We start from the raw sequence: 22,912 nt of genomic DNA on the forward strand, positions 1-22,912 counted from the left end.
CAGGTTCTGAAACGATATTCTTTGTTAAAAAGAAAAAAATGACACTATATTATGAGTTTCTCAAAACATATAGGTATAGTAGTAGTTAGAATGATATAGTCCTCACAAAGCAAACCATAGATTTGGATGGATCACACTCTCCCTTACAACCCAGCAAAAAAAAAGACCAAGGGGGAGACACTTTTAGGCGTGTATGGATCATCCTCTGTTACATAACCCTTAATATCAAAAAACCATTAAGGGATTCAAATACTCCTACTAAATCTCACACCTCTCTAGAAGGTTATGTCACATATATATAAAAACAAACCTTCAGACACCAAAGACTATGGATCCTATCGATCCAGTTATCATATCTACTGATTCCTGCTTCACTTCTTCATCTGAGTTTTGATCATCACGAACATAAGAAGACAACCACTTGGATTTCACATACTCAGCTCTCCTCCATGGCGGCACATGAAGTCCTTTCTTCTTCAAACTCTCCTTTGTCGCTTTACATATAAGCATGATGATCCTCTGAAGCCGATCAGCTTTCCCAACAAAGATGTAAGGCAGAGTTTGTAACATCGACTTATACGTCTTTGTTGCACGAGCAATCTCAAACTTGGATTTGAAGTCGATGTCAATCAACAATCTTTGACCTTTGATTATCACATCCACATACTCATATTCTCCTGTTTCCATTTCACAAAACAACCAACTCTATTGTCAAGCAAGAAGCTACGAAATGGCTTTGGCTTTACAGAAAGATCAAAGCTATATAGACTATACCAGCAGGACAAGAAGGCGATTTCTCCCAGCGAGATTTGCATACAGCCGCATCATAACCTAAGCTCATTAACCCATTGGCCACATTTTTCATGCAACTCTTACTTGTTTCCACAATCTTAGTCACGTCAGCTTGTAAATTCCTCTCCCAAACACTCGTACAAGGAACCAAACTCTACAAAAAATTGAATCTCCATACATCACGTTTCTGCTAATCGAAACAAACATAATGAGTCTAGGAACTAAACGATGGAACCCATACCTTGAGAATCTCACAAGCTTCACCCGAAGAACATTTCAAACCATCAGACCATTCAGTTTCATCATCAGAGCTCTCCGTACCACTCCCGCTAAAGCAATTGCAACGGCTACGTCCACACCGCTGTTTCTCACCACCACCGTTGTTGTTATTATCCTCGATGAAGTTTAGAACCATCTTCGCTAAACAAACCGAGCTCGGCTCAAAATCTCCAGAGTTACCTCTCGAAAGCGGTGCCTCCACATCAACAACGCCTGGAAACTTCTCCGAAACGTTCTTAACAGTGAATTGTCTCTCAAAGAGACGCTTCAGCCTTGATTTCGGCATTTGTTTCATCGTCTCCGGGAAAGGTACCTCTTCCGATACATCGAAGGAGTCATCGATCGGTTGGATTTTCATATGAAATGGCATCTCGATCACTCCAAAAAAAAATTCAAATCGGACAATTCCCAAATCTATGATCTTAAATTGAAGATAAAGCAATGGGATAGCTTCGAAACTGAGCAAACGATTTTTTTAAAAAAAAAAGAAAAAGAGAAACGTCGCTTTAACTTTTAGCTATGAAAATTAGATACGGTTTATAAAGTTTCCGAGATACGCGACGAAGCGAAAACGTCAACTTTTGTTATCATTAAAACGACACTCCGACGCAAATCTCGCCGTCGTTTTCATCAATTTTTTTTTTAACACGGAGATCTGGTTTTTGATTCTCGCCGGAGATTTCAAATGGTAGATTGATTGAGAAGATGATAACAGGCAAAAAGAAAACAAAATCTGCGTGATCTGAAACAACGAAGAGAGTAAAGAGGATAAGCTTTGCTTTAGGGGATTTATAAAGGGAAGATGATATTGTGTACACGTGTGTATCCTACGTGTTCATCAAATATAGTTAAACATGTTTAAAACGATAAGAGGGGTATACGTGTCGTGAGATCAACGGTGTTTGTTCTTTACTAAGTCCAGGTGGCTAAGATCGGATGGCTCATGGTTTGGGGAGAAGTCTAGAATACCCTTGAAGGTTCGTCGTTAAGAGGGACGTGTCAATGACTCCACTTGAGGCGGAGTCTGTTAGCAAAACTTCGCCCGGAATAACTTGGGGGAAAGAGTGGGTTTGATATGACGGAAATGGCCCTCCGGTTTCGACGTACGTACTTTTACGTGTTTTGGCATATTCCTTTAGTATCTCTCCGTACATACTACACCGTAATAATCTCAATTGTTGTGTGTATACGATCCACTAAAGCGTATTTTATTAAGATGAGACAATCTTGCAAAACAAATATAGATTTTTTTCTTAAAATCAAAATTTAGTAAATTTAAAAAGAATTAACATTTGATTCGATAATATTTGATTATTTGCACACTCAAATAACATTGATCTTTTTTCCTTTAAAATTCCATCATGTAAGTAAGGTGGTGTTTATACTTTTATACCCACTAGTTTTGTAACAACAAACTATTTGAATATAATTTTAGATTAAATATTGATTTCCCAATTTAAAACGACAAATAACCAAATCAAATAATATTAAAAAATTCCTAGATCAAATAAAATAGAAATTTAACTCTTTTTTTTTTTTTTTTTGCATAGAGATTTACCGATTGGATAAGGAAAGTTTTGTAGAAAATAAAAATGTAAAATCGATTTTGGTATAAATTGGGTTTTCTCACAGTATATATAAAATAGATAAGACTAGTAAACGAATCCACAAGGATCCCCACACCACCACCAAACTCCAATTTTGGTTTTTAATAAAAAGCTCTCTCCCGCACAATTTTGAAGCATCCCGCTCTCGTTTTCAGGTACATCTCTTTGACTCCCCCGCTCTCGTTCTCGTTGCTCTACTGTTCGATTCGACTCAACTCGACGCGACGACGGGTCTGTTCTATTTTTTTAGTATTCCGAAATTGAAATAGATTCGCGTCTTTTGATTTGGTAGTTATGGCTGGTAAAGGTGGGAAAGGGCTTATCGCTGCAAAGACGGTGGCAGCTAACAAGGACACTAGTGTTAAGAAGAAATCCATCTCTCGCTCTTCTCGTGCCGGTATTCAGGTATCCCTCCCCTCAACCCCCTAGCCCTAGCCTAGTTCCTTCTCTCTGTTTGATGTCTGCTTTAGGTTTTTTTTTTTTGTTTTGTTTATATGTTCAATGCCTCTAGGAGCTTTGTCTTTTGTTTATCTCATTCGTATGAGTAAGATATAAGTAGATTTCATGTTCTGTACTGTTGTTGACACCCAATTGATACTGATCTGTATATGTAATGTAATCCAATCCAATCCAATGAATTGTAGACTTCACTGAATCCATAGAAGTCTATGTTCTGATATGGCTTTTAATAATACCACTTGATTACATTGTTAATATTTATGAATGATCAAGCGAATAAAAGAACTATGTGGTTAGTTTAAGTCTCTTCTGTACCTATGTATACTTTAACAATAGCTAAGAAGAGATCTACCTCATTAATGAGAAACCTTTCTTTGTGCCTTAAGTTATATGCTTGTTCTGTTTCTTAAGTATGGTCTTTTTTTTTTTTTTTTTTTCAGTTTCCAGTGGGTCGTATTCATCGTCAACTCAAGCAAAGAGTTTCAGCACATGGAAGAGTTGGTGCCACTGCTGCTGTCTACACAGCATCTATTCTGGAATACTTAACTGCAGAGGTTCTCGAGTTGGCTGGGAATGCGAGCAAGGATCTGAAAGTGAAGAGAATAACACCAAGGCATTTGCAGCTTGCAATCAGGGGAGATGAGGAGCTTGACACTCTCATCAAAGGAACTATTGCAGGAGGTGGTGTGATCCCTCACATCCACAAGTCCCTTGTCAACAAAGTCACCAAGGATTGAGTTTCCTCCGTCTCCGAGTACTATGTTCTTTCTTTCCTATATTAGCTTCTGGCTTCAGGTTTAGGAGTGGATTTTTTAGTTTATTGATCTAGTTTGCTCTCTTATGGACGCCCTCAAGTGTATATGAGTTCATTTTAACTCGTAGGTCTCTACTCTCTTGTTTTAGACTCAATACTCTTGTGATCTTTGACTTGCTAATGCTTACATGATTAAGGATTATGGTTTCTTGATTTTCTTGGCTTCCTATACTGTTGCATGCCCCTCTTTTAGGTAACCCAGATAATTGAAATCCTCGATTAGATGATGAAACCAACACTCAAACATTCATAGCAACTGGTGACAAACGGCATGTGATTGTTTCACAATTCTAAATAGTTATATAGAAGAACTAGACAAACTCATAAGACTATCCCAGAACTTAGTCTTCAAGCAAGCACACACTAGTCCTCATAGATTGAGGAGCACGACTACCACACAGAGCTAGGAACTAAACCATCAAAGTTTACACTTGGGTTTGATTCTTGAAGGTAAATAATTAAAAGTCCATTCATCTTCCCACAGTTGCCTTTCTTGTATCAACCCTGGACCTGCAGCAAGAAAGTTGTTCATAAACACAACTTGCAATATCTTTGGTTTACTTTACTAGCTGAGTTATAAGAAATGTTGTTATTTTTACTTTTATTAATTGCAGGCTTGAAGGTGTCTTCCATGTGGCATAATAGGTTGCACAGTTTCAAATGCCTCGACGAGTAATGCAACTTTCTTCTTCCTTGCTGGGGCAAGTTTACTAACAGCACGCTGCAGAGCATAATCAATCATCCAATCCTCTGAGTTTCTCCTCTCATCTATGTCTTGATGCTTGAGGTCAACCTTTTCAGCATCCTCCTCCACTACAATTGGAAGGTAATTTGGTTCTATTGGGTTGAATGCTCTTAAATCCTCAGTCTCTGCAACAGATTTCTTGCATTTGATGATAGTCCATGAAATGGTAGAGTCTGGCTCTTCTTGGTTGCAGGGTTTTCGTGTACGCTTAAATGGAACCTTTGTGTTTTCTTCTGTCATCAATATAACTTCATTCTGGTCTTGAGACTCCTCTTTGCAATCTTCAGCTTTATCCTTTAAAATCTCTTCACCAGCATCATCTTTATCATTAACTTCTGAAATAAAGCAACTAGATTGATCAACATCATCATCTTTGTTTTCTTTCTCTTGGATCTCTTTCACAGAGTCATCTACCAAAGTCTCCTCCATTGCGTTATCTGCTTCTGAGTTCTTGGTCATATGGATAACTTCAGAATCAAAGCAACAAGATTGTTCAGCCTCTCCATCTCTGTTTCCTATATCTTGATTCTCATTCATAGAGTCCTCCACCAGAGCCTCCTCCAAATCAGATTCTTTTGAAAGATAAGCATCTCCATCTCTGTTTGCTTTCTCTTGAACCTCATCTACCAAAGTCTCCTCCAAACCAGATTCTTTTAACTCGGTGTCATGATCACCTTCTGAAAACATTACCATCTCAGCACTATCAGAGTAATCATCAGAATCAGTTTCAGAACGAGGTGCTCCTTCAGAAAGAGTCTCTGAGATTGGACTATCAATATTACCCTCAAAAGCACCTCCACTTCCATGCTCAAACTCTTTCTTCCCCTCTATACTTATCTTCACAAACTCTTCCTTAGAAGCTTCCATATTCACACTCTTTTGGGACTTCAAACTCTGTCTCCTCGAGGATATAAAGCTTTTCAGAGGAGGATACTGCACGGAGTGAAGATGACCGTTGAGCGAACAATACGTGTAAGGACAAACTTTCAAAACAGAGGTTCCATTTACTTGATCATATGTGTCGCCATGATTAAGCATCAGATACTCTGGAAACTTGGAATCTTTTAAAGTAGAAGAACAAGTAGCTCTCTGTGAGCATCTCTTGAAACTAGGAGCCTTTGTCAAACCCCTACCGATCCTAGAACTCGGCTTGTTATAACTTCTTTCCTTGTTAACTCCATAACGAGAATCATGTTTTGAACCGGTTTGGTTCTTCTGATTCCTAGAAAGATTAAATATTTCCTTGTTCTCCTTTCTTGCCTCGGAGCTACTGGTGCCTTTCATGTAATTAGGTGAACCACCTGTCACTTTAACAACAAGATCATGCTTTGGTGTTGCTTGTGACTTACCTGATTGAGAAGAAACAGTAGTATTGTCTTTAAGCTTCCTCCTAGGCTTTGTTCTCTTCATCATCATCATCTCCGGTCCAAGGTTCTTGAGATGTTCTTGACCGAATCGAGTTTCAGCTGGTTGGGAATTGAAAGAAGACTCGAGTACTAGACAAGTCTTCCTCTGAACCATCTTTCCTAATCCCCAAGGTTCTTGCTTTGCCTGAAGACAAAGCTATTGTTTTGTTTAGAGGAGAAGAAAAATGGGGAGAATATCAATGGTGTGGTAGGGTAAAGATACGTGTGCGGTTTTGTCTCAGTGCCTTTTGTAACTTTACGTGAATTTGGTTCAAACTTAAAACAAATGAAAGATTTTTGAATACTTTGTGATTTGAACAAGCACTGATAAAGAGATTGGTTTTGGTATGGTGTGGTGGGTCTACTTGTCTTTATAATTGTGGCCATTTTTTAAGGGATGATTAATTATTGCTTCTTCGTGTTACACGAAATAATGCGCATTATGTTTTGTTTTGTCTTTCTCTCTCAAATCTTCTTTTTTTAGGCTCCTCTGTACCCCACAACAAACTAGGAAATCACAAGTGTTGGTTTAGTCCACAAAGGTGTGTTATAAAAAATATAATATTGACCAATATTATAAACCAAATACAAGTTTTTGATGTAGTGCTTTTGCTTTTAAAGTTTGTTATTTCTTTTGATTCGGAAATTATTTGTTGTAAATTCAAGAATTAGCTATTGTTCATAGGGAAATGTAATCATCAAAACTAGGTTGGATTTCTATGTTAACATAAATACATAATACTAGATTGACTAATCATCTCCAGTCTCCACGCAAATTTTGTGATTTTATAAAACCTTTGTGATTATATAAAAAAGAATCCCAAACATAAATTAAATAAAAATGTATCCCAAACGAGGTTGTGATTAACGTAATGCATCATGCATGTGGATGTGGTTGTGGTTTCGTCATGATCACGAATTGGTAGCAACTGGAAAATTAGATGTTTCTGGTTATTAATGATTTATTTAATTTAATTTTGTAGTTCCAGGTAGAAAAATTAGAATTTTCGCCGAGAGAAAAACATTCAAAAATATTTGCTTCTTCGTGTTGAGGGAATGGTTGATTAATTATTGCTCATTCGTGTTGCACGAAATAATCATGCGCATTATGTTCGTTTTTGTTTTTGATTTCTAGAATAAGGAAGCTAGAGTTTATTAGTATTAGTGGAAGAGTCGATCTATGCTTACTTGTTTGCTCGGGAAACTAATTTGACCTTTATGCTCTATAGATGGATCAACGTCGTCCACGAAGCCGCTCATTAGATAGAGATTGTTAGGCATCATGGCGATCATCATAGACTCACCTTTTCTTGTGGCTTTGCCAATGTGCTTCTTCCTAAAGCTCTCACTTTTGGATAAATCGTCCCAACTTTTGCAAGTTAAACGCACTGCTTTCATGGATTTCAAGGGAAGCCATGAAATAATCTCCTCTATCAAATCTCTTGGAAGATTGGAGATCATCGTCGTCGTCATCGTTCAAAATGACACAACAAATGTTTTTCTTTTCGGCTAAGGTAAATGAAAAAAGTATACAAAACACAAATCAATTAAAGAAGATACATAAAAAACCCTAAATAAAGTTGGGCCTAGCGTGTGCTCTAGAATCTAGTAAGGCTTTTAGATGTCGTTTACTCTGTTTAGAAAGTTAATAAGAGTCGGTTTAAGTTAAACGACTCGTATCGTAAGTACACACCATGATGTACTTTATCTATCATGATTCATGAAAGATATATATGCATATGGTTCCAAGAGCATCTCCAAGTATTTCCAAAACACAACCCCTCTCAGTGTTCTGCTCGGCTGCTCTTGCCAACCCTTGAGGGTAATAATCATTATAGCTCCAACAGAGTTTCAAAAAATGCAAAATACAGTATGGTGTCTTGAAGTCATGAAAGTATCAAATTCGCATCCCTCTGGATTTCCCCTGTTCCAAACGTCTCATTGAATCTGTCAAAGTCTCTTTGACCCTAAAGCTTGAGACTTCGGTTTTTCTAGATAGTATCGCTATAACGTGACAAACTTCAAATATTATGAAGAAGACGAATCCAGTTAGAAGGTTTTAGAATGTGGTTTTAACTCTTGTTAAAAGGTGTGTTTAATTTGAGTCGGTTAAGTTAAACAGCTTTTGTCCTCTGTTTTCTCAGTTCTAAAGTTCAATAACCTAAAAACCTTTCATTATAATTAACAAACTTCTTCTTCTCTCTCACTTGTCTCAATCATAATAATCTTATGATCATACTGAGCCGTCCATCTTCCTTCGTGGTACTTCTCTCCTCTGATTTCTTGCGGCTAAGGTAAAAAGTACACGACACAACAGTTTAAGAAGATACATAAATAACCCTAAGTAAAGTTGGGCCCATTGTGGGCTTCAGGATCTAGTCAAATTTGAGTCAGTTCTAGTAAAATGCCAAATCCTTTTATAATAAAACGGAAGTACACAACATTATTTTGGTAGACTTTATAATTTTAATAAATGGTTACAAATAGGTTATACATACATTGTAAATTAATCCATATATTAATTGTAACAAATAAAACCTTAATTGTAATAGAAAATCTTAAACGGGTTATTCTAAATTGATAGTTCATGGATATTCCAAACTTTATTTCGGAAGATCACGTATATGGTTCCAAATATCTAGAATCACAATATTACCAATTTATTTTCCACAGATTTTATTGATAAACCACATCAATAAAAAAGTTAAAGGGATAAAAATATACTCACAATCATAAAAAGTAATCAAATCTCGCTAATTTAACAAGATTAATCGTGATCTTCGGGATCGTATTCAGAAATTAAAAATTTAATCTTAATGCTAGATTAGGACCGTGCTAGAGCACGGGTTGAAATTCCTTTTATTTATATTATAATTTTAGAATAAAATATAAATTATATGATTGATTTTAAAAGTTTCTAACGTCCTGATCTAGCATTAATCATGATCTTCAGAATCGTATTTTATTATAAAATTATAATATAAATAAAAGAAATTTCAACCCGTGCTTTAGCACGGGTCCTAATCTAGTTTTGTGTTAAAACACAAGCAACAACAGAGTAGAATCAGAGAACAAGAGAACAAGCTTGACAGATGGAGGAACCTTGTCCTCTATTCCATTTGAACTATAAGCACTGCTATTCTTGAAGACATGTTTTTCCTTGAATTTTGTAATAATAGAATCTGGAACAGGGGAATGTAATGGAGGACCATAAGCAGAGAGGAAATGCTTAATTAGTACAAGCAAGGAGAATTCAAAATCTTCGTGAAATTATTAAGAGAGATTACACACTTACACGTACCTTTTCGTCCACGCAACTCATGCAGAAAAAGTAACAGTGAACTCCAAGAGACTTAAATTAAATTGTGTTTGTTTTTTTTTCTAAAGATATGATTTGATTCTCAGATCAAAAGTAGTTAAACAATCAAATGAATGCCCTCGCAGTCGTGTACGTACATGTATTCAAACGATTACATCTTTCTGCAGTTGTGGTTAAAACAGACCATCCATTAATGGTCTAATTACTTATAGCTAACTGGTACACCTATGCTCAATCGTCACATATATAGTGTGACGTGAGACGCATGATAGCGTTTCAGTATACCAATTGGTCTCGATCGTGGAAAACGATAAGAAATACTCCCTCCGTTTCAAAATATAGGATGTTTTAAGCAAAACACGCAGATTAAGAAGTCTTTACTTTTAACAAGTTCAACCAATCAGAAACAATACTGCATAATATAAAATACTAAACTAATTTAAAAGTTGCATTGAAATTTGAAAACATCCTATATTATGAAACAAAAAAACTTCTCCAAAACATGTTATATTTTGAAACCAAACAAAAAAAGGAGTCAAAATGTACAAACAGGTTTTTAAAAGTAGCAAAGACCTTCACCACATACATGAAATTACTGGTAACAAAACACAACTTCTGATTTATTTTTGTCACACACGAGTTCAATCCTTCATCACAACACAAAAAAAACAAAACAAAAAAACATTATTGTTGGATAACACAGTAGAAAGTATAAAAGAAACCCGACAACACCAACCACGTTGCAAGCGTTTCTAAAACTTACACAGCACTCAATGTTCTGCTCCTGCCATATCACTACTGTAATCGCCATATTAATTAAGTCTCACTTCCAATAGAAAGTATATAAGATACAAGTACACAAAAAAATTTACATTTAACTTATAGTAACCAAACTAAATGTTTGACTGGATCTTCCCGTTGTTCTACCTCCGTGCCTCCTAATATTGATATATATCTTCATTCGCTTTTCAATTTCAGCAAGTCTCGACATCTTTTGATCAAACCGACGTTTTTCTATACTACTTTGTTCAATCCTTTTGTCCACACGTGAAAGTTTCTTGATCTGGACCAAACTTGGAACATACAAATTCACGCGTGGCCAATGGTAGTTTTGGCCTACAGGTAATCCAGGATCCAATTTTTTTAAGTATCCAGCCTCTCCAATGATGTCAACATAAGTTTTGGGATAGCGACAGTCACTACCAACACACATGAAGACTTTATTCTCCTCGTCAATGAAGAAACATTCTGGGAGATTTATCCAAGGCCCCGTATCAATTCTCAAGAACTTGCTCCACGACACCATTTCGGCTTCAATCGTAGTTGTAATCCATATCTCAAACTCAGAAGGATATTCATGCCAAAATAAGGCTGCAATCTTCTCTTCTTTAACACAAGATAAAGTAACACATACATTTTTGTGATCTATTAGATGGTGTATATATGAAGGTTTCTTAACGCAAGATGGCAGAGGCAGAAGCGGCCCAAATCTCTCTCTTGTAAAATCAAAACAGATAATGTGATCCTCGTCACCTTCTGAGCAGCTCCTTTCTGACACACACCAGTAGCTGTTTCCCTTAAGAGAAACGCTACTGCTTGAACAATCTATTCCCCAGTATGGAGCGACGTCAAGAGTTGTTCATAAACCAGTATCAAAATCGTACATTTCATACCAAACAAATTGCTCTTCGGGAGGAAATTTGAAAAAATCTACAAACCTCAAGACTTTGAAGTGACGACAAAGTTCTTTATCCTCTTATCCGAGAGAATAATTGGACATGTCAGCGCTTTGTGGAAAGTAACCATATCTGAGTTTGATACACCTTGTTTGCCCCAAATACGGATTCCAAACCACAATCCTAGTAACGTCTTTCAATATGCATAACAATAAACCCTCATAGTGGTCAATTCGGGATATGTTGACGTGATAATGGAACCTAAGTCTACCTCTCTGCTCTATAGATGGATCAACTTCGTCGAAGAAGCCGCTCATTAGATAAACTTTGCGAGGCATCACCACGATCATCATAGTCTCCCCTTCTCTTGTTGGTCTTGTTACTTTACCGATCTCACTTTTGGATAAATCATTCCAACTTTTGCAAGTTAATCTCACAGCTTTCACAGATTTCATGGGAAGCCTACATATAATCTCTTTTATCAAATCCATTGGAAGATCGGAGATCATCGTCGTCATTGTTTCGACCTTCAAATCAAAACCTTTTTTTTTTTTTTTTTTTCCTTTTCCTCTGATTTCTTGTGGCCAAAGGGAAAATCTAATAAGATAATGTGACAATTACATCATTCAGATGTTGACATATATCAATTCTAAATTTATTAAAATTTTAAAAATAGAAATGTAAAAATTCAAAACCTACTATAAAAAGGTTTTATATAAAAGTAAAATAGATAAAAGAAAACCAAAAAAATATTTCTAAACTTCCAAATGACACATGTCAGTTCTAGATTTATTAAATTTTTTAAAAGTAAAAATTTAAAAATTTAAAACCTACCATAAAAAGGTTTTATATAAAAGTAAGATAGAAAAACGAACCTAATTTTATTTAAAATCTTTTCAAGAAAAAAAAGTCTTTATAAACTTCCAAAAGTTTTGTTTTTAACAGTTTTAAAAATATTAAAAGGCCATTATAAGTAAAATATTAAAATTTAAACAACTTTAAAATTTAGAAAATATTATTGTAAGAAAAATATACATAATAGGTTATTTAATATGTTCATAAAGACAATTTGTTATTATCATAAAGTTGAAATACGAAGAGACATATAATAGGTTATTTAATATGTTCATAAAGACAATTTGTTCGTACTAGTAAAGATTAAAGAGTATATTTTAACAGTAAAATATATTTGTGTATACAAATACACTTTTAGTGGTAATGTAGATAGTAGATTTGTAAATGGATATACATTAGTGTATTATAACAAAAAAAACAACTATTTTCTTAAACTAAAAGTTTATCTCTTTACTTTTATACATTGTTTTTACTTACAAAAAGAATTATATATATATATATATATTTTAATAACTTTGAACTCATTTACAACTATTTTCTTTAACTAAAAAGTGTATTTTTTTTTATCAACCAAACAATAAATTAAAAAGAAATTCATCGGTTAGTTGTCTAAGCCAGAGAAAAGAGGTTTACAAAAGAAACTTCAGAGATAAGAACGCTAAGCACGGGAAAGACAATCCACCTTCGAATTTGACGCACGCAGGATCCAAGAGATGGAGAATAGTGCAAAGGACTCCAGAGAGTTAAACTCATCGAGCAGGTTGGAGAAGGACGGTCAATCTTCAGGGGACTGCACCATAGTGAGTAACTTAGCACAATCAATCTCGAAATGTTGACATGCGATCCCTGCAGCACGTATCCGCTCCATGGTCCACAAGAACGCTTCTAACTCTGAATGCAGAGGGAAGGGGCTCCGTCTTATACACTTGGCCCCCAACAACAAGGTTCGCACCTCACCAATACAACACCACCAGCCCAATCTTAAATGCACATTGGTTGCTATCCAAGAACCATCAATCTGACAACAAGGTGAAGAAACCTGGACATCCGAAGACGGAGATGGAGCTGACATGACCACCGTAAAAGAGAGCACCTCTTCCCAGGCTAACTTATCGCCCAAAGCCTGAGCAATTATATCATTCGCCTCGATCTCTAGACCTTGAAAAACGTTTTTATTTATGACCTTCCAGATTGTCCATAAAATTCATGGTAATTGAAGAAGTTGATCAGGATCACCCTGTTGAGAGGCATCCCTCCAAAAAACCAAAATCCAAATTTGAGTACACCAACTCATATGGCAAAACCCTATGACGAGACCGGAGTCGGAGATAAATCTCAAACTTCACACGAGCGAAAGCATTCAAAGGAAACGTGATTAATAGTCTCAACCACATAATCAAATCTTATACACCAAATATCACTTAGATACCTCGGCATATCTATTTACTTGTATAGATAGTTTTTACTTACTAAAAATATTTACTTTATATTTTTTTGTTAAATTTAATTTAATTTAAAAAACTCCAAACCCGCACATCAGGCGGGTCCTAATCTAGTACATAAACGAAGTTGGGCCACTCGTGGGCTTTCCATTGGCTTTAAATATATAACATCATGTCTTCTTTCTTCTTTCAGTTTTTTGCAATGTCAAATTGAAGAAAATGGTAAGATCATCATCATGGCATCGAATGTCCAATTTCTTGAGAAAATATCGAAAATTTCCTCATTCGTCTTTCAAAACCAAATGGAACGAGAATCTCAAGCAGAAACATGCAATGGAAGAGCTAAGGTCTGAGTTTGATCAACCTTGTTTGGCCCCCCCTTGTTTGGCCCCGATACGGATTCCAAACCACAATCCTTTTAACGTCTTTCAAGAAGCATAACAATAAATCCTCATAGTGGCGAATTCGGGATATACTGACTTAATTGTTAAGGAAACTATGTTTACCTTTGAGCTCTATACATGGATCAACGTCAACCACGCCGCTCATTAAATAAATATTGTGAGGCTTCACCACGATCATCATTGACTCCCCTTTACTTGTTACTTTACTAATGTGCATCTTCGCAAAGCTTTCACTTTTGTATAGCACCGTTTCAGTATACCAGTTGGTCTCAATTGTGGAAAAATGATAAACAGATGTAATTTTAAACCAAAAAAAAGGAGTCAAAATGAACAAAACAGGTTTTTAAAAGTAGCAAAGACCTTCACCACATACATGAAATTACTGGTAACAAAACACAACTTCTGATTTCTTTTTGTCACACACGAGTTCAATCCTTCATCACAACACAAAAAAAAACAAAACAAAAAAACATTATTGTTGGATAACACAGTAGAAAGTATAAAAGAAACCCGACAACACCACCACGTTGCAAGCGTTTCTAAAACTTACACAGCACTCAATGTTCTGCTCCTGCCATATCACTACTGTATTCGCCATATTAATTAAGTCTCACTTCCAATAGAAAGTATATAAGATACAAGTACACATAAAAATGTACATTTAGCTTATAGTAAAATACTGACCGAATCTTCCTTTGTGCCTTGTCTTCATTAGCTTTTCAATTTCAGCAAGTCTCAACATCTTTTGATCAAACCGACGCTTTTCTATACTACTTTGTTCAATCCTTTTGTCCGCACGTGAAAGTTTCTTGATCTGGACCAAACTTGGAACATAAGAATTCACGTGTGGCAAACAGTGGTTTCGTACAGGTAATCCAGAATCCAATTTTTTTAAGTATCCAGCCTCTCCAATGATGTCAATATAGTCACTACTAACACACACGAAGACTTTCTTCTCCTCGTCAATGAAGAAACAGTCTGGAAAAGTTATCCAAACCTTCGTACAATTCTCAAGAACTTGCTCCACGACACCGTTTCGACTTCAATCTTAGTTGTAATCCATATCTCAAACTTAGAAGCATATTCATGCCGAAATAAAGCTGCAATCTTCTCTTCTTTAACACAAGATAAATTCACATATGCATATTTACGATCCCTAATAACGCAAGATGGCAGAGGCAGAAGCGGCCCAAATCTCTCTCTTGTAAAATCAAAACAGATTATGTGATCCCTAACAAAACCTTCTGAGCTCCTTCCTTTAGCACACCAGTAACTGTTTCCCTTAAGAGAAACGCTACCGCTTGAACAATATATTCTCCAGTGTGGAGCGACGTCAAGAGTTGTCCATAAACCAGTATCAAAATCGTACATCTCATACCAAAAAAATTGCTCTTCTGGCTCTCTGTGAAAAAAATCTACAAACCTCAAGACTTTGAAGTGACGACAAAGTTCTTTATCCTCCTCGTATCCGAGAGAATAATTGAACATGTCACCTATTGGTGGAAAGTAATAATATCTGAGTTTGATACACCTTGTTTGCCCCAAATACGGATTCCAAACCACAATCCTAGTAACGTCTTTCATGATGCATAACAATAAACCCTCATAGTGGTAGACTCGATATATGTTGACGTGATAGACAAACTTAAGTCTACCTCTCTGCTCTATAGATGTATCAACGCCGTCGAAGAATCCGCTCATTAGATAAAGTTTGTGACGATGCATCACCGCGATCATCATAGTCTCCCCTTCTCTTGTTGGTCTTGTTACTTTGCCGATCTCACTTTTGGATAAATCATTCCAAGTTTTGCAAGTTAATCTCGCAGCTTTCACAGATTTCATGGGAAGCCTACATATAATCTCCTTTATCAAATCCATTGGAAGATCGGAGATCATCTTTGTCATTGTTTCACCCTTCAAATCAAAACCCTAGATATAATCAACTTCTGATTTCTTGTGGCCAAGGGAAAGTCTAATAATAATGTATAAATAGTAAAAAAAAAAAAAAAAAAAAAAACCTAAACGAAGTTGGGCCAATCGTGGGCTTTCCATGGGCTTTAAATATATAACATCATGTCTTCTTCTTCTTCTTCCAATGTCGAATTGAAGAAAATGGCAAGATCATCATCATGGCATCGAATGTCCAATTTCTTGAGAAAATATCGAAAATTTCCTCATTCCTCTTTCAAAACCAAATGGAACGAGAATCTCAAGCAGAAATATGCAATGGAAGAGCTAAGAAGCAGTCTAATCACAGATTCAGAGGACGACGGTGTCGGTGGTGGTTTTATACGAACACTCGTAAGCTCATTCAGACTCCATAACTGTGAGCCATCTCCTAAAGCTTACAGATTTGTTATCAAAACCTTAGCTAAAACCTCTCAGCTTGACAACATCGCATCTGTTCTCAATCATATTGAAGTCTCTGAGAAGTTTGATACACCTGAATCCATTTTCAGAGATGTCATCTCTGCTTATGGTTTCAATGGAAGAATCGAAGAAGCGGTTGATGTTTTCTTCAAGATCCCTAATTTCAGGTGTGTGCCTTCTGCTTATACGCTCAATGCTTTGCTTTTGGTTCTTGTGAGGAAAAGAGAGAGTCTTGAATTGGTTCCTGAGGTTTTGGTGAAAGCTAGTAAGATGGGTGTGAGGTTAGAGGAATCTAGTTTGAGGATTTTGATTGATGCTTTATGTGGAATAGGTGAGGTTGATTCTGCTACTGAGTTAGTGAGGTACATGAGTGTTGATTGTGTTATTGTTGATCCGAGGTTATACTCTCGGTTGTTGAGTTCTGTATGTAAACACAAGGATGCTTCATGTTTCGATGTTCTTGGATACTTGGAAGATTTGAGAAAGACTCGGTTTTTACCAAGTTTGCGGGATTATACAGTTGTTATGAGGTTCTTGGTTGAAGGAGGAAGGGGTAAAGAAGTTGTGAGTGTGCTGAATCAGATGAAATGTGACAGAATCGAGCCTGATATTGTTTGTTACACAGTCTTGTTGCAAGGTGTGATTGCAGATGAGGAGTACTCGAAAGCAGACAAGTTTTTTGATGAGTTGCTCTTGTTGGGTTTGTCTCCTGATGTTTATACCTATAATGTGTATATTAATGGCTTATGCAAGCAGAATGATATAGAAGGCGCCTTAAAGATAATGTATTCGATGAATAAGCTAGGTTCTGAGGCTAATGTGATTACTTATAATATATTGATTAAGGGATTGGTTAAGGCCAGGGATCTGAGTCGAGCTAAGACTCTATGGAAAGAGATGGAGACGAATGGAGTTAACCGGAACAGCCACACGTATGATATTATGATTAGTGCATTTATTGAGGTAGACGATGTTGTTTCTGCTCTAGGTTTTTTGGAGGAAGCGTTTAACATTAACGTGTTTGTTAAGAGTTCAAGAACTGAGGAAGTCGTTAGCAGGTTATGTGATAAAGGCTTAGCAGTTGAACTTTTAGCACACCTGGTGTAAGCGCTATGGATCAACTCTTTTTATAGTTGTAAAATTGATGGTGTCTGATCAGGTTAGAACTTAAAAGAAGGGAAATTAGTTTGTTTGTGCAATGATTTGAGAAGAGTTCAAAACTACATGTTCGAAGCAAAAGAGAAATCTTACAAATATTATTTAACTCAAATATTGGAACTAGATTATATTTGTTCTTTACACTACTAATGTGTATACAAATTTGACACATTCATCAAACTTGACTGTGTATTGTCCTGCTTAGATTACGATGAGACCTTTAAGTAAAAGAAAGCCAGTACGCATTGAGTCATTTTGTTTAAGCGAAAGGAAGCTTCAATAGATGCATTGAGTCGTTTAGATGCCAAGTTCACATACATGAACCATTATCGTACCAACACACAGCAGAAAGTAAAAGAGAAACCCAATAAAACGAACCAACACAACTTTATCATGTAAAATAGGCATCGCACTGCAAGACGTCCCATATAGATCCCAAGAGTACCACGAAGCGTTACCAAAACACAACTTTTCTCAGTGTTCTGCTCCTGCAGACAGCTAGTGTAATCATTATAAGCCTTTAACTCCCAAAAGAGTTCCAAAAATACAGGAGCGCAATAATTTTACCTGTAACTTAAGAGTTTAGGTCTTTTAAGTATCAGGGTAACCTACCTCTTGATTTCCCCTCTCCTTTTGTGCCTCGTCCTATTAATATCTAGATTGCTTCTTCATTAGCTTTTCTATTTCAGCAAGTCTCAACATGTTTTGATCAAATCGACGCTTTTCTAAACTACTTTGTTCTATCCTTTTGCCTCTTGCAAGTTTCTTGATTTGGACCAAACTTGAAACATAAGAGCACATACTTTCCCAACGGTTTTGTTCTGCAGGTACTCCGAGAACCAAATTGTTTAAGTATCCAGCCTCTCCAATGATGTCAATATATGTTGTGGGATATATGTCAACAGATTTATACCTTCTACCAAGATACATGAAGACTTTCTTCTCCTCGTCAATGAAGAAATAAGCTGGAAAATTTATCTTAAGCTCCGTATTAATTCTCAAGAACTTGCTCCACGACACCATTTCGGCCTCGATCTTAGTTGTAATCCATATCTCAGACACAGAATCATATGAATAATTTTGGTGCTGAATTATAGCTGCAATCTTCTCTTCTTTAACACAAGATAAAGTCACACATACATATTTGTGATCCTTAACGCAAGATGGCAGAGGCAGAAGCGGCCCAAATCTCTCTCTTGTAAAATCAAAACAGATTATGTGATCCGTAACAAAACCTTCTGAGCTCCTTTCTTTAGCACACCAGTAGCTGTTTCCCTTAAGAGAAACGCTACGGTGTGAACAATGTATTCTCCAGTATTGCGCGACGTCAAGAGTTGTCCATAAACCAGTATCAAAATCGTACATTTCATACCAAAAAAATTGCTCTTGGGGCCCTCTGTGATAATAATCTACAAACCTCAACAATTTAAGGCTACGACAAGATTCCTCATCCTCGTATCCGAGAGTATAATTGAAATATCCTTGTAGAAGGTGAGAATTTCTAAGTTTGATCCACCTTGTTTGCCCCAAATACGGATTCCAAACCACAATCCTAGTAACGTCTTTCAAGAAGCATAACAATAGACCCTCATAGTGGTCAATTCCGGATATACTAACTTGCTTGTTAAGGAAACTAAGTTTACCTTTAAGCTCTATACATGGATCAACGTCAACCACACCGCTCATTAAATAAATACTGTGAGGCTGCACCACGATCATCATTGACTCCCCTTTGCTTGTTGATTTACCAATGTGCATTTTCTTAAAGCTCTCACATTGGGATAGATTGTTCCAACTTTTGCAAGTTAATCTCACAGCTTTCAGAGATTTCATGGGAAGCCTATTAATAATCTCCTCCATCAAATCCCTTGGAAGATTGGAGATAGTCGTCATTGTTTCAAATAGCAACCAAATGTGTATTTTTGAATGTAAAGGGAAAAACATAAAAGTATACACTACACATATATATTGAAGAAGATATATAAAAAACCCTAAATAAAGTTGGGCCTAGCGTGGGCTACAGAATCTAGTCAGCCTTTAGGTGTCGTTTACTCTGTTTAGAAAGATCACTATAGAGTCGGTTTAAGTTAAACGACTTGTATTGCACTTTGCACACGCCATGAATGCATATGGTTCAGTATCGATCATGTAAGACAGACAGGCATATGGTTCCAAGCATTTCCATAACTCCAACCGTGTTTAAAAAAATGCAAAAGGCAATAATTTTACATGTACGTTATAATGTGTACTACTCCCTCTCTCCCTAAAAGATTGATGTTTACACATTTTTAAAAAACAATGATTAGTTCTTGAAGTTTACAAAACATCAATTTTTGTGGAACAAAAAAATATCCAAAACATCAATCTTTGTGGGACAAAAGGAGTATTATTTGTGAAATCTTGAAGAATCAAAGTCACATCCCTCTGGATTTCCCCCTGATCCAAACCTCTCCTCTCATAGAATCTGTTGGTCTCTTTGACCCTAAGCTTGATACTCCGGTTATTGGTAGATAGTACCGCTAAGACTCTAACGAGACAAACTTCAAATAATTATGTAGAAGACGAATCAAGATAGAAAGGTTGAAATGTGGTTTACTATTTTTAGAAAACATTGTTCGAGTCGGTTAAGTTAAACAGCTAATTTCTACTCTGTTTTCTCATTTCTTTCAAACTAAAACCATTCATAACCAAAATGTGGTTTAGTGTTTTTAGATACCAAGTTCAGATACATGAAACTTAACATAAATTCAAACCCTAAACCCAAAACATTATCGTACCAACACACAGCAGAAAGTAAAAGAGAAACCCAATAAAACGAACCAACACACATCAGGAAGTAAAGAAGACAACCCCAATAGAACGAGCAACATCATATGGTCCTTTATCATATAAGATAGGCATCGCACTGCAAGAAGTCCCATATAGAACCAAGAGTACCACGAAGCATTTCCAAAACGCAACTTTTCTCAATGTTCTGCTCCTGCAGACAGCAAGTGTATTCATTGTAAGCCTTACACTTCCAAAAAGAGTTTCAAAAAGAGCGCAATAATTTTACCTGTAACTTGAAGTTTAGGTCTTTAAGTATCAGGGTAACCTCCCTCTTGATCTCCCCTGTTCCAATCCTCTCATTGAATCTATCAGTCTCTCTTACCTTAAGCCTTAGAGTTTGGTTTCTGTAGATAGTAGCTCTAACGTAACAAGCTTCAAATACTTTGTATCCATCCTCGGATGAAGCTTTACCTAATGGCCACCTTAAACCGCCTTTCACATTTGGATCAACAGTCGCTGAATCCAATAGTGCTTTAATCCATCAGTAGAAAGATAACCAACCCAGCCTAAGTCTAAAAGAGGCGTTTTATCAAGAAAGATATATATTACCAAAAATTCAACTCACTGTAAGAGACGTCATTTTCCTTTTAGCAGTGAGCATCAGTCTCATGTCGAGATTCTTGTCAATGCATGACACATCAATAACCATATGCCTTACAGGATTACGCTCGGCCTGTGCAACAGCAAAAAAACTCAAAGTTCAATGTAAGATGTTCAAAGCCAAATAAGGTAAAAATCTGGCATATATCAAGTTCATATCAACGATAAGGTGAATTATATGGATCATTGACGAATAATGAAGAGATTTTACTATAATTCTTATGACATACACAAAGAACTCGAAACTTGCCTTGTACATACTGAGCCGTCCATTTTCCTTGAGGCTACATCTGCAGTTGATGGTTGCATTGGGACGAGTATAGTGTGATACCTGAAAGTAGAAGCCAAACACAATCAAACACATTCAAATGACATCAAAGGGACAGATCCAAACACGTACCTTCACAATGTATGTTTCCTTTACCAAGTCAAAAAACAATCCAAGGCTTGGTACAGCTTCAGACTTAATGTGTTGTAAGTAAGACGCTGGGACATCTGTAGAGAACGTCTTAATGTTTTTCAGCGAAGATTCACTCACAGGACTACCTTGATGCCTGGTTATATGATGTAAGAGTTTAGAAGAAGAAATACAAAGAGGTTCTGTAAGCAAAAAGATGTCAGATCAGAAGCTTACCCATAGAAGAAATTTTTACCAAACCGAGCAACCAATCTCAATACATGATGCTCCTCCATTTTAGTCTTAGCTCGCTCATATGCCAACACAAGATCCTCCTCAACCTTCTCTGCTACCAACAGCCACTGTTCTTTCTTTTCTTCACTCTCTACAAGATTCATGTTCACTTAATATAAACATATAAACACAGTTAAATATACACAATGCATCCTTCTTTTGACTAGAAAGATCATAACACTAACAAAGTAGTCAAAACTAGATGATGTCTGTATTTGTCAACACATAACCAAAGTCCAAATACTGCGTTAAGACACAAAAAAAGTCTGCATAAAGGTTACATCTCTCTAACGATTACAACACTAACAAACACAGTTCCTTACCGTTTTGGAGATTGTTGAGTATCAGTACCGAAGGCTTTTCTCCTTTTTTGCACACGACAGAATCTGAGGACAAGGGCACAAACTTAACATACGAAGGAACCTCATCCTCAATTCCATTTGAACCAACAAGAAACCATTTGAAAATCGAATCTCCTGAATAGACTATCCGGTTGCATGTATCAGTGCTACTGTTAAAGCTGAGGTTTTGCTTGGATTTTGTGACAAGAGAATCTGGAACAGGGGCAGGTTTGGTTGGATCCTTCAAATGCCTCTTGTGTGGTGGAATATAAGACATGTTTAAACCTGAAACTCACCCCAAAAAAAAAAAAACGAATTCAAGAAAAAAAAAAAAAAGCCTTCAACTTTGAGCTCAGAGAGAGTCAGAGAGGAACATATATCTTACAGCAAAAATATAGAAAAGGACGACAGAATATATCCAAAGGAGTGACGAGGTAAGAGATATATATTTAAGGACAGAGAATTCTAAGGTGGGAAGGTGAGAAGGCGAATTATACCCTTTAGTCGACTCAACGCCTTTTCATGTTCCTACAGAGAGAAGTAAGTAACAGTGAACTTCAAGATTGTGTTTTGTTTCGATAAGGATCACAATTGGACATGTCAGTTATGAGTCCATAACTCAAAACTCAAGCCTGCGCTGGAAAAATCAGGTTCCCGAGGGGCCTCTGGTCTTTAAATGCAGGTGTTATTGAAGCAAAGTTTGATACGAATTTTGTGAAAAAGTAACAATTTTTAAGTATTTTAAGCTTAGTGAAAAAAGGAAAAAAAATTGTATTTTTAGGCAATTTCTCAATTGTTTTTCCTAAAAAAGTCTCTCTCTCTTTCTCTCTCTCTTCGCCCCTACCTATTAATTATTATTCTTATTTTTGAAATCTTGAAGTATGATGTCTTGAAGAATCAAAGTCACATCCCTCTGGATTTCCCCCTGTTCCAAACCTCTCCTCTCATAGAATCTTGACCCTAAGCTTGATACTCCGGTTATTGGTAGATATATAGTACCTCTAAAACTTTTAACGAGATTAACTTCAAATAATTATGTAGAATACGAATCAAGTTAGAAAGGTTGAAATGTGGCTTACTGTTTTTAGAAAACATTGTTTGAGACGGTTAAGTTAAGCAGCTAAT

General features: G+C 36.4%; 3 protein-coding genes and 6 pseudogenes across 7 annotated transcripts; 2 read left to right on the forward strand and 7 right to left on the reverse strand.

Annotated features, from left to right (window-relative positions):
* Positions 1–20: 20 nt before the first annotated feature.
* On the reverse strand, positions 21–1,893 carry LOC104785569 (uncharacterized). Its single transcript, XM_010510810.3, has 3 exons — positions 1,034–1,893; positions 775–946; positions 21–677 (listed from the first exon to the last, which is right to left on the reverse strand). Exons 1-3 carry the CDS (start codon positions 1,439–1,441, stop codon positions 313–315), a joined length of 945 nt encoding a protein of 314 aa, XP_010509112.1. The 5' UTR covers positions 1,442–1,893; the 3' UTR covers positions 21–312.
* Positions 1,894–2,715: 822 nt separating this feature from the next.
* Positions 2,716–4,104, forward strand: LOC147943279 (putative histone H2A variant 2). Of its 2 annotated transcripts, XM_087513137.1 has the most exons (3): positions 2,716–2,833; positions 2,971–3,083; positions 3,578–4,104. In XM_087513137.1, the coding sequence occupies exons 2-3, from the start codon at positions 2,973–2,975 to the stop codon at positions 3,872–3,874; spliced, it is 408 nt and encodes a 135-aa protein (XP_087369263.1). In that variant the 5' UTR covers positions 2,716–2,833; positions 2,971–2,972; the 3' UTR covers positions 3,875–4,104. The 2 variants fall into 2 exon arrangements, with proteins under 2 accessions (XP_087369263.1, XP_087369264.1); XM_087513138.1 differs by lacking the exon at positions 2,716–2,833 and having other exon boundaries at positions 2,859–3,083.
* A 50-nt stretch (positions 4,105–4,154) lies between these two features.
* LOC104785570 (uncharacterized) lies at positions 4,155–6,425 on the reverse strand. Of its 2 annotated transcripts, XM_087513136.1 has the most exons (3): positions 5,705–6,425; positions 4,551–5,629; positions 4,155–4,461 (listed from the first exon to the last, which is right to left on the reverse strand). In XM_087513136.1, exons 1-2 carry the CDS (start codon positions 6,215–6,217, stop codon positions 4,556–4,558), a joined length of 1,587 nt encoding a protein of 528 aa, XP_087369262.1. In that variant the 5' UTR covers positions 6,218–6,425; the 3' UTR covers positions 4,155–4,461; positions 4,551–4,555. The 2 variants fall into 2 exon arrangements, with proteins under 2 accessions (XP_087369262.1, XP_087369261.1); XM_087513135.1 differs by having other exon boundaries at positions 4,551–6,417.
* Positions 6,426–7,263: 838 nt separating this feature from the next.
* Positions 7,264–7,575, reverse strand: LOC104788909 (F-box protein At5g41490 pseudogene; annotated as a pseudogene).
* Positions 7,576–10,295: 2,720 nt separating this feature from the next.
* LOC104788910 (putative F-box protein At5g41510 pseudogene) lies at positions 10,296–11,615 on the reverse strand (annotated as a pseudogene).
* Positions 11,616–14,257: 2,642 nt separating this feature from the next.
* Positions 14,258–15,718, reverse strand: LOC109132549 (putative F-box protein At5g41510 pseudogene; annotated as a pseudogene).
* A 180-nt stretch (positions 15,719–15,898) lies between these two features.
* On the forward strand, positions 15,899–17,449 carry LOC104785571 (pentatricopeptide repeat-containing protein At2g38420, mitochondrial pseudogene; annotated as a pseudogene). The gene has a single exon (XR_015598359.1). The product of XR_015598359.1 is annotated as a pentatricopeptide repeat-containing protein At2g38420, mitochondrial pseudogene (transcript).
* A 497-nt stretch (positions 17,450–17,946) lies between these two features.
* LOC104788913 (putative F-box protein At5g41500 pseudogene) lies at positions 17,947–19,219 on the reverse strand (annotated as a pseudogene).
* An 853-nt stretch (positions 19,220–20,072) lies between these two features.
* On the reverse strand, positions 20,073–22,411 carry LOC104785573 (uncharacterized; annotated as a pseudogene). Its single transcript, XR_015598340.1, has 8 exons — positions 22,285–22,411; positions 21,770–22,072; positions 21,390–21,537; positions 21,156–21,309; positions 21,006–21,086; positions 20,705–20,828; positions 20,382–20,626; positions 20,073–20,306 (listed from the first exon to the last, which is right to left on the reverse strand). The product of XR_015598340.1 is annotated as an uncharacterized LOC104785573 (transcript).
* Positions 22,412–22,912: the final 501 nt, after the last annotated feature.

The sequence above is a fragment of the Camelina sativa genome, chromosome 5, assembly GCF_030686135.1.
Source record: "Camelina sativa cultivar CO46 ecotype springtype chromosome 5, ASM3068613v1".
Lineage (NCBI taxonomy): Eukaryota > Viridiplantae > Streptophyta > Magnoliopsida > Brassicales > Brassicaceae > Camelina > Camelina sativa.